This window comes from Beta vulgaris, chromosome 5, assembly GCF_026745355.1.
Source record: "Beta vulgaris subsp. vulgaris cultivar EL10 chromosome 5, EL10.2, whole genome shotgun sequence".
NCBI classification, from domain to species: Eukaryota; Viridiplantae; Streptophyta; class Magnoliopsida; order Caryophyllales; family Amaranthaceae; genus Beta; species Beta vulgaris.
Window position 1 is genome coordinate 21,576,133 of NC_079206.1, and position 11,720 is coordinate 21,587,852.

At 38.2% G+C, this 11,720-nt stretch overlaps 1 protein-coding gene across 1 annotated transcript; it reads left to right on the forward strand.

The window, feature by feature from the left end:
• The first annotated feature begins 6,281 nt into the window (after positions 1–6,281).
• On the forward strand, positions 6,282–11,365 carry LOC104893083 (putative pentatricopeptide repeat-containing protein At3g01580). Its single transcript, XM_010679158.4, has 2 exons — positions 6,282–6,774; positions 8,729–11,365. Exon 2 carries the CDS (start codon positions 8,774–8,776, stop codon positions 11,213–11,215), a length of 2,442 nt encoding a protein of 813 aa, XP_010677460.2. The 5' UTR covers positions 6,282–6,774; positions 8,729–8,773; the 3' UTR covers positions 11,216–11,365.
• The last annotated feature ends 355 nt before the right edge of the window (positions 11,366–11,720 follow it).

Here is an 11,720-nt window from a genome sequence, read left to right on the forward strand (position 1 = left end):
ATGAATTTAGTCATACGAAAAATACACATACTTACTTGCAATGATCAGGGCAGGTTCGTAGAATACTATGATTGACAACACATAATGTATTTGTGGGAATGGTCATAATGGACTTTTTGGAAAAGAAAGAGATCGTTGATGGTGTCATCCATGATCTGTTGTTATTGAACTAGGAAAATTAAATAGTCATCCGTTGCGTCATTAGAACGTTGTGACGTTATTTGAACAATGATAAATAAAACATCCCGAAAAAATAACACACAGTGAAATAATGTCGTTGAACATCAACGACATTTGATGACAACTTTGTCGTTTATTACCTCTGAACAAAAATAAAATGAAACATCACAAATTACTTAGCTAGAAGAAGTATCTTTTAACGTGGGTGGCATTCCAGCTACGTGGTACCATACTTCCATCGTGTCGGGTCAATTGGTAGGAACGACTTTACTAATCTGGTAGGGACCTTCCTATATGGACCCAACTTACCAGCATTGAGCTCTTGTGTATCTGAAATACCTTTCTTAGTACCCAATCACCTTCGACAAAGGACTTGGCTTGGACATTTTTATTGAAGCTTATTGCCACGATTTGTTGTTGGGCTGCCATGCGCACCAACGCTGTGTCTCGCAGTTCTTCCATAGTATTCTGATCGCTGAACAGTTCGTCGGGATCCTGCTGCTCTGTCGTTAAACCATATCTAGCAGTTGGGACATTTACCTCGGTTGGCAAGAAAGCTTCGCATCCATAGACCAGCGAGAATGGTGTTTGTCCTGCCGCGATGCGTGGCGTTGTGCGATTTGCTTATAAGATAGACGGTAATGCTTCTGCCCATTTTCCTTTCTTCGCAGTGAGACGTTTCTTTAACGTGTCAATGACTGTCTTGTTGCTGGATTCAGCTTGTTCATTAGCTTGTGGGTATTTAGGCGTTGATGTCAATAGGGTAATGTTCCATTCGTCATAGAAGTGTTTCGTCTTGTCGCTAATAAACTATGACCCATTGTCGCATATTATTTCGGATGGGACGCAAAACCTGTAAATAATGTTAGTATATATATAAGAAATAACTTCTTTATCTCGTACTTGCTGAAAGGATTATGCTTCTATCCATTTAGAAAAATAATTGGTTAGTGCTAACATAAAGACCTTCTGTCCTGGGGATGGAGGTAATTTACCAACTATATACATTCCCTATTTCATGAAAGGCCATGGAGTTAAAGAAGGATGCAAAACTTCACAGGATTTATGCGTCATACCTATGTGTCGCTGACAACTGTCGCACTTGGTAATATACCTGATCGCGTCTTGCTTCATTGTTGGCCAGTAATAACCCATTCGTAATGCTTTGTTGGATAGGTTGCGTCCTCCTGAGTGGTTTCCGCATGTCCGTTCGTGTAGATCTTCCAGGACTTTGTTCCACTGGTTCTTTTCTAAGTAACGTAGGTACGGGCCAACAACTGATTTTTTAAACAACACCCCTTGGATGATGACGTATCTTAATGCCTTGAAGCGAAATCTGTGCGCTTCCGCTTAATCTGCTAGGACTATGTCGTTAGTAAGGTATTCGTAAAGTGATTTTGTCCAACTAATACTTACCTCCTTAGCAATAGGACTTCCAGTTGTTGCGTCATCATCAACAAGATTTAAGTCATTGTCGCAAGTAGCTAAGTTGTCCTCTTCGTCAGTTTGGACGCACTCTTCCAGCGTCGCGACAAGATCAGTAGCGTGTTTGGTTTTGCTTATTGTTGGAGTTGCTAAGTGGACGATCAGAACGGAGGTGAAGGATATGTCTCTTAAGGATGATCCGAGATTAGCTAGTGCCTCTGCCTGGGTATTCTGGTCTATTGGGATCTGCAAAATATCGAAAGCATTAAACATCTTACTCTTTTCTTGAGCGACTTCTAGGTACAACGTCATTTTGGAGTCCTTTGCAGCAAATTCGCCCTTGATTTGACTGACTATCAATAATGAATCGCTGTAGACTTTCAATGCTTTTGAGCCCAAGTCGCTTGCCAGGATCATCCCTGCTATCAATGCTTCGTATTCAGCCTCATCGTTTGTCGCTTTAAACTTGCAACAAATAGCTCGTATTATCTATCCCCTTATAGCGACTTTAGCACAACACCTAGACCTGCACCACGAAAGTTAGACGATCTGTCAACAAATAAGGTCCATGTGTCATGATTAATATGATTAATCTAGGCAATTTCATCCTCTGCGAGTTTCTCTAGCTCTGGGCTAAAGTCAGCCATAAAATCGGCAAAAGCTTGCGACTTGACTGTTGTTCTGGGAAGGTACTGGATGTCATAGCCACAGAGTGTTATAACCCACTTGCTCATGCGACCTGTTAATTCGAGTCGTCGCAAGACATACTTTATCGGATAATTAGTCATAACGATAACATTTTGAGTTTCAAAACAGTTTTTCTTCTTTGGGACGTAAGATTTGCGGTCACCTGAGCTCTCTGGTGCATGACGGGTAGAGATAGTGTTAAGGATAACATCATCTTCTTCCATACGCATCTGCGCCAATGCTCGTGACTTGACTTCCTCGAACGTCTAGCATGGATATTTCGTCAAGCGATTGTATAGCTTTGACCGGAGAATCAATCCTTTCCTGAAACATTCGATAGCAATTTTAGTGTCAAGGTCTTTAATACTAAGTATATCTTTGTTAAAGCAATTGTAATGATCGCGGACGGATTCTCTTGGTCCTTGCACAACGCCATATAGATCACTGGTCTGTTTGTCCAAGCTGCGGCTGCCTTCGAACTTATCGTTGAACTTGTTGACCAAGGTGGAGAAGTTGCTGATGCTTCCTGGCTTGAGGGACCCAAGCCAATTGAGAACGGGGCCAGTTAGCGTAGCTCCAAAAGATTTGCACATGCAGGCTTCCACGAGATGTCAGGGGATAGACGCTTGCCACATTCGCTGCTTATATTGGGCGACATGCTCGCCAGGATCGGTCTGTGGCAGTGAGGACAAGCAGATTGAGCTTCTTAAGAAGTGTCACCTTTGAAATCCTTTCCGCGAACGGTGACGCTGCATAACCATCAGGATACTCCACAATACCGGGCGTTGGTTCCCCTGGAAGTTGGGACATAAGCTTCATCAGGCGTCGATTTTGCTTTTCAATCAGGACCATTCGCTTCGCCATAGGATCTTCGTCTTCTGTTTCAGGGATCTTCTCGGGATCGTTCAAGGAGTCATAATTTGCGAGCTCTTTGTCGCCATCAGAGTCGACACTGTCGGAATTAGTGAAGGGTTGCATGATAAGGATATCCTCCATATTGACACGACATCTAGCTCTGGACGCCTTTGTTGAAGCTAACTCTTCTTGTAGCTTTTGAATTTTCTCTTAGGACGACGAGACGTCAGAGGACAAACGCTCATTAGCCTTTTTCATTTCTGTCATCTCTGCCTTTATTTGATCATAGAGCTTTTGCATTTCGTCAAGATTCATTGCTTCAGACATTTTGATGGAATTTGAGAGAAAATGATTGATCTGGCTGGTGGCCCCACGGTGGGCGCCAAATTGTTTATGCTAAATTTTGCCTTAGCGACAGAATTGAATTTCGGGACACAACAACCAAATGTTTGTATGATCAAAGTAAGATATGAATGCAAAGGGGAATTTCAGGGGAGTGACACAAGAAAATGGTGACACGAAAAACCCCAATGAAGGTGGATAAAAATCGCGGGTGGAGATGATTCCACCAATCCACTATCAATGACTGTCGTCCAAGATGAACAATCGCTACAATCTTAGTTTTCAGATCTAAGTACACGCAATGTATTGAAACAAGATTAGTGATTGCCTTTTTCTTATGTAATTTTCTCTTATAATTCAGATGATGTTTTGTATGGCTTTTTCTTTACATAAATACTACTGCTACCCACTAAATCTGCATCAACGGTTATTTGTCAGAATCTTGGAGCTCTTCCGTTTAAGGCTCGTTCAACTGTACCACCTCCTTACTTCTTGCAACTACTGAATCCCTTTATTCCCGTTGGTAGAGCATAGTCGAACTCAGCTCCATCTTTCTCGCACAAGTGGTTTGGAGGTCATTGACCTAGTCTTTGCGTTATCATAGTGCGGCTGGTCTTGTGTCACAGTGTCAAAGTCCTTAAGTCGTTGCGTCAATGTCAACCTGAAAATTCAGCCATAATAGGAATTGCCTTTAGATATATGCAAAGATAGTTCAGTTCAGTTAAGTTAAAAGTTAAAACCAAAAAGAACATTTCCTAACTTGACCCGTTCATGTAGTGTCAGTAGGTCATGTGCTGTCAGTTAAAGCATCCCGGTCCAGAGAGATTGTAAGGCGGGTGGGAAGGGCGTCTGGGAGCGCGCCGCAGCGAGAAGCCCAACTGGATCTGAAACTCGCCAGCGATCGGAGTAGTGGAGCGCAGGTGCCTAGGCCACCGCCGAGCTTCATTGTTGACCGGTTGTTTTGATGGCAAGAGAAAAACAATGTCTCAGGGCCCAAAGGTGTATAATCTATGTTCTTCAGCGACAGCACCACCTGACCATCTCACCAAGTAATTGCTTTCTTTTATTGTATCAAAATCTTCCACTTTGATTTGCAATTCAAACAAATTATCGTTACTTAGAGAAAATACACTATATCTATATCTGTTTTGTTAATTCATTTGCTCCTATAATTTTAGATTATATTTGCTCACTTGTTCTTGTTGTCAATTTATTTCATTGCTTATCTCGAAAATTTAAAATGGCTTCTTATAACAACCTAGAATTAGTAAGTCTGAAAGTGGCACAATTTTCGTGACTATATCTGTCTAATGAATGTTGTGGTGGTTACTTGCGCGCTATTGCCGCTTCTGTTTGCGGCTGAGCAGCTACTAGTGGTGGCTAATGTATTCATTTAATCATACAATTTTAGTTTAGTGTTGATTTGATAAAGTAAGTAAATTTTTGATATTTAATTTGAATAATTCACATGGGGACAGATGTCCCCCACTTTTAAAAAATACTCCCTCCGTCCTTTATTAGTTTATCCCTTTTGACTTTTCACATTTATCGATGTAAAACTTTGAGTAATAATATCTGTTATTATGTCACTAGTGGAAAAATAAGGAAAGGCTACGCTAAAAAAAGGCCCTTAGGGATGCGCTTTTTGACAGCATCCCTTTCAATAGCAGCCCTTCACTTTTTAAGTAGAGCTGCGCTTTTCAAGCGCATCCTTTCACAACGAAGGGCTGCACTTTTACCTAAAAAGCGCAACCCTTCATACCAAAAAAAAAATATTTTATTTTACATTTTTTTACTCATATATTAATCTCACATTTTCTGAATTTTAACATTTGCATTAAACTTTAAAGTAAACCATCCAAATCCAAAAGGGGAATGGGAAATATGGTCAGGAAAACTAAAACTAAAACAGGAAATCAAAAAATGTTATCACATAGAGAATTCTACAATGCAACTAAACCCAAAACAAAAAAAAGAACGAAACGAAAATGAAAAAAAAGAAACAAAAACTAATATACAAAAGAGAAGTAATTATAGATCTGAAAATACAAGAACATTAATCAAAACAAAGATTAAGAAATTATAAATCTGAAAAGTCAAAAACTGCCTCCAAACATTGACCTAATAATGTTTAAATACGTAAAACAAAACCCTAATACATAATTAAGGAAATAATAAAATTCGGAAATACTTAAAATGCCTATTTCGAGCTTTAAACAAACTCGGATGGCTTAAAAAGCCTATACGTCACGGCATAGCGGTGGGTTTGACTCATTGGCTCATTCCGCTTCCGAAAAGGTATCACAATACGCAATCGGACTCCGTTGGCATGATTAGTGCAAATCATTTCAGGCTTTTTGTCGCGTTTCTGGGAGTTTTTGAGAGAGAAGAGAGGATGAGAGAGAAGGAGGAAAGGGAGGAGGGACGTGAGAGTCGAGAGAGAAGGAGGAAAAGGGAGGAGGGACGTGAGAGAGGAGAGAGAAGGAGGGATAATATATTTGAAGCCCGCGAATTTTTTATTTCATATTTTTTAAAGAAGGGTTGCGCTTTTTCTACAAGTGCAGCCCTACTAAGTGAAGGGCTGCGCTTTTCTTCAAAGGCTTAGCCCTTCTGTTATGTAGGGCTGCGTTTTTGAAGAAAAGCGTAGCCCTTCCTTTTTTTCCCCTTAGTGTGTATTTGTAAAAATTATAAAAATTTAATATTGCAAAACTACATATTGAGACGAATCAAACAATATCACATATGATTATATTTTCCTTACATAATTCTTTTTTTTGAGGGGAAAAGAAAAATATGTAAGGAAAATATAATCATATGTGATAATAAAGATAATAAAGATGAATAGTATTATGAGTGAAAGTGGGTAAACTAATAAATGACGGAGGTAGTAATTTCTAAAAAAAACAAAAAAAAAAAGCGAAAAAAAAACCACTGCCAGTCGCCAGACGCGTGAAGATGAGGAAGAGAGAAAAAAACACGCTGAGACGAAGAGAGAGATTGAGGAAGCGAGAAACTGAAAAGCGGAACCCTAAACTCGGCAGCGGAGGAACGACGACGACGAGCAGTGAGGAAGAGTAACGAAGTCACGAACTTCGAACGTCGAACTTCGAACTTCGAACGAAGGAGTCAGGAGCGGTGAGGAAGAGCCGAAGAGGAACGAAGCCACAAAGCGACGGAGTCAGGAGACGAAGCGATGCCGCCACCCCCACCGCCCACGTACATTCGCCGTTGCGGACCTCCCGAGACGCCCAGCACTCACTCACTCACTGTCACTTCAGTCAGTGTGTAAGTTTTCTAAACCCTAAGTTTTAGTTTTTTTTAAGGTAATATTTACATTGTTTTGTTGTGAATTATGATACTTGTGAAGTGTGAATTTGTGATTGTGGATTTATGGTTGTTGATTGATTTGTTATTGGTTTGGAATTTGTCATGAACTCATGATTTAAGAAATTGTTAGTTTGCAATTTCGAATTTGTAATTAGGAAATTGTAAACATGAGTTGATTTATAATTGAAATATTGTTTAGTTTGGTTTGATTATGTAATTGATTAATGTTTATCAATTTAATAGGAAATGTCAAGTGATTCACATTCACCTAATTCTAACAAGTCAAAGGCTTAGGGAAAACAACTGATCTTCGACAATTTATCTTTAAAAAAATGAAATCTCAAGAAACCTCTTCACCTACTTATAGTGAAACACCTCAAAATGAATCTCCTTCATTTAGCTCTCCCCAAACTCATGATGTTGATATGGATGTTGGTGGCTCAAATACTCGTAATGTACCATTAGAGGAGGAGTAGGAAGAAGAATTAGTATATGATGTTGAATTGTGTTGTACTGTTTTTTTTTTCTAAATCTTTTTTCCGAATGCTCGACGGTCGGATTTGTCCCCCCACCTTTAGAATCCTGGCTCCGCCACTACTTCTTGAGGTTATAAGAGTGTACAAGAAAATGTAGTTGCTAAAATTTTGTTTGTTAAAACTTAGGATGATTTTTTTAATTAACATGGATATAATGATATATGTTCTAGAAGGGTTTATGAGGTGCAGTGATTATGTTAATTTAACTGATTTTCAGATTTGTTAACGTGCAGTAAGTAGGAGATTCGCACTTCAATTCATGTTTGATGATTTTGCTTTTAAATCGTAAATGAGATTTTTTTTTATATCTATGTAACTTGATCATGTTTGAGCTCCTTATACTTTCATGATTCAAACTTAAGGAGTTTAAGTGTGTATATGTTTGTCAAATCCTATGAGGTATACATAAAGTATGTGTTTGATTATAGTGGCATTATATTGAAGTTTAGCAGGCTGGAGACTAGTGATATGAATTTGTGTTTCAAATATCTCCTTCCTCTAGAATTTGCAGCGATAATTGACTTTTTATGTGGTTTAAGATGGTAAACTTGAACTTAGGATTTAGAGTTATTTGTTCTCAAATATCCTCCGTGGGTGTGTCCTTAAAAGATTTGTTAAAAGAAGACCTCTAATTTATTTAATTTTTTTTTTTTTTGCGAGAAACAACCTTGACCCATTTTTCGACATTAAGTATTTTTTTGGTGCTGACTCATTAAAACAAAACGCGCGTAGGGCATGTGACCCTCGTCACTTGTGTTTCAACTCAATATCTCTTCATTTCCAGCATTGACCAAGTACATTCCGGTGCATTGACTCAATTAGTATATGTTGGGATAATGGAGGGAATGAGGTTGAAACATAAGAGATGCTAGTCGCGTGTCTTGCACATATTTGATTTTAATGAGTCAACGCCGGAAAATAGTTGGTCAATGTTGGAAAATGGGTCAAGGCTGTTGCTCGTGAATTTTTTTTTGAAGGTCTCCTTTTGCCATGTGTTTTTTAAAAGGTTGTTTTTGACAAATTTTTTAGTTTTTAATTTATCACTTCTGGCTCTCGGATCCATACGCAAGTCGTACATCCATATCCAAGTCCAAGAATCATAGCCTAACTTTCAATCAGATCTAGCAGTTCAATTGTTTAATGGATTTTTGATGGTTAGGAGCTTTAACAGTGTGCTTCATAGTAGCTGTTATTTTGATAATCTGCTGAATGTGACGATCTTAACTTATTAACCTGAGCTTTTGGATCAACTGTTCAATTTTTGTTGCTAAATAATTTGTAAATGCTATATTTTGCACTGTCTTTGTTTTCAAAATTTTCTGGCTCAGCAACCAGATTAATTTTTTTATATAATTTTATATCTACATTTTGTCCAGGTTGATTATTCATAGCTAATTGGGTATCATGGCAGACCGCAAGTAATGGTGGTGGGGATTATAAGTATGGCGACGACTATCCCACATTATAAGGGATTTACTCCTCAACCTCACAATTACAGTTTTAATCAACATCATTTCCTAACTAAGCAATGTCGTTGCCGCCATAGTAGTCATACTTTTATCTCTTGCAATTTCAAGTGCACAAAACATACTACTATATCACAAAATCGGTGTAGCTCTTTTCATAACTTATTAGTTGCACACGATTGTTCTGAAAACAAGTTTTTGATTACTGAATCGTCTGTTGATGAGCTGATTAAAGAGCTTACTTCAGAAAGACTCTATAGTGATGCTGTCAAGCTTTATGTAGGTACGTTGAATGATGGTTCAATCCCAAACGTCTTTCATTCTTTCCCTGTTTTAGTTAAGGCTATTGGCGGTCTTTGTGATTTGAAATTAACTAGGCAAGTTCATGGGCATTTGTTGAAGTTAGCTGTGATCAAGTATCTATCCGTAGCAAATTCGCTATTAAGTACTTTTTGGAAATGTGGTGCAAGTGATGATGCAATAAAGCTGTTTAAGACAATGCAGGAGAGGGATTCAGTTTCATGGAGCACTATGATATCTGGGTTTCATCAAGCAAGCTTGTATATTAAGTCATTGGAATGGTTTACACGCATGGTTTGTGAATCTGGAATGTATCCAAATAGAGTAGCTTGCATTTCAGCTCTTTCCTCATGTACTTCATCAAAGTCTTTAATACATGGGCAAGAAATACATGCATTTCTGATCAAAAGTGGGTGGGATCTTGATGAGTTTGTGTTGAGTGCATTGCTTGAATTTTATATGAAATGTTGTTCTGTAAGGTATGCAGAACAAATTTTTGAGAGCATTGCTAGGAGTGCAAGAGAAAATACTGTGTTATGGAATATTATGATTTTGGGGTATGTGGAGAATAATTGTTACTCGCAGGCACTATTTTCTTTCATTGAAATGATGTTTGTAGGTGTTAAACCCGATTCTTCCGCTACGGTGGCTGTTTTGGTCTTGTGCTCAGAGTCCTTAAATCTAGCTTTCGGACAGCAAGTGCATGCTCTTATTGTCAAAACTGGTTTGGAGAATGATGTTCGAGTTGGAACCTCGCTGATCGACATGTACTATAAATGTGGCAGTTCTGGTTGTAGCTTAAAACTATTTGACAGGTTTGATAATCATAATCTAGTCATGTGGGGCACGGTTATCACTAATACCGCTCGATGTGGTTATTCGAGGAAAGCACTGGATCTATTTGTCACTGGATTGGAGCATGGATATCTGGATTCTATCATATTGTTAGCTGCATTACGAGCATGTTCATCTCTAGCAGCTAACTCTGAAGGCATGTTGATTCATGGAATGGCAGTTAAGTTAGGATTGGACCTTGATACATACATTGGTAGTGCCTTAATCGATATGTATATGAAATGTCAAGATATTTTATCTGCTGAAAATGTCTTCCAGATGTTACCTATAAAAGATGAAGTATCTGAGAGTAGTCTGATATCTGGATATACTCACAATGAATACTGGGATGATGCAATCAGAGCATTTTGCGAGATGCACAATCATCAAATTAGACCTAATGCAGTAATAATATCATGTCTACTATCAATTTGTTCTCGGGTTTTTTCAAATTTACAGTGCAAAGAAATCCATGGCTATGTTATACGTAGAGGATTGGATATTAGTATGCTTGTGAACAATTCAGTTGTAGTTGCCTACGCAAAATGTGGAAACTTGGAAAGCTCATGGAGAGTCTTTCAGGGGATGGACAAGAGAGATGAAGTTTCATGGAATTCAATGTTGTTGGGGTTAAGCCTACATGGTCATGTGGATGAAATGCTTGTTTTGTTTGATAAAATGAGAACTAATGGACTTGAACCTAACCATCAAACTTTTACTGCGATTCTTTCTGCATGTAGCCATACAGGAAGAGTTGCTGAGGGATCTAAGTTTTTCAGAATCATGAAAGAAAAATATATGCTTGAACCCAAACTTGAGCAGTATACTTGCTTGGTTGACCTTTTAGGTCGTGCAGGCTATTTAGACCAAGCATACGACTTGATTATAGCTATGCCACACACCCCAGATGATCGCATTTGGGGATCGTTGCTTGGGTCTTGTAGAATTCACGGCGATGAAAGGTTAGCAAATGTTGTAGCTAGTCACCTTTTCGAGTTGAATCCTGATAGTATTGGGTACCGTGTACTCCTTGCAAATTTGTACGAGGATTTGAATAAACGGAATGAAGTTGTGGAACATAGATCCAAAATCAGAGATATGGGATTGAAGAAAAGCCCTGGTTGTAGCTGGATTGACGTTAATAATCAGATTCATGTCTTTACTGCGAGTGATCAGACACATGATCAAGTAGAAGATATATATGATATGATTAAAAGTTTGACCATAGAGATAATAAGGGATGGATATATCCTGCAATTGTAATTTCATGTAACTATATATTTTATTTTCCTCAAAAAAGCTTAGATATATTTTTTTTAAATTTTGTATTTCAATGTAGACCGTGATTTGAGATGGTGCAATTGTTATTTATACGAGAATCAAAAACTGGAAGGGTGATAAGTTATATTTCTACCCACATGTTGTGGCCTTGTGAGATTGATCTTCACGTTAGTGAGGTCGTGAGGATTTTTGGGTGTTTGTACTTAAGTTTCATGTAGAGAGTGTTTCTACTCACTTTACTAAGTTTTAGGTTAATAGTTGGTCTTTATACTTTACATACGTTAAAAACTTGTTATTTGTAAATCATAAGTAAAAATGAACGTGAACAAGTGGATAATTGATTCCTAAGAAGTATTCCCTCCGTCTTTTTTTATCATTTTCACTTTCTTGTGCGCGTCTTCCAATGCACGTTTTAAAACTCAAATATCATTCATTATATATTAGTAAAAATTATAACGATTGAATATTAATAAAGTACTAATTGAGA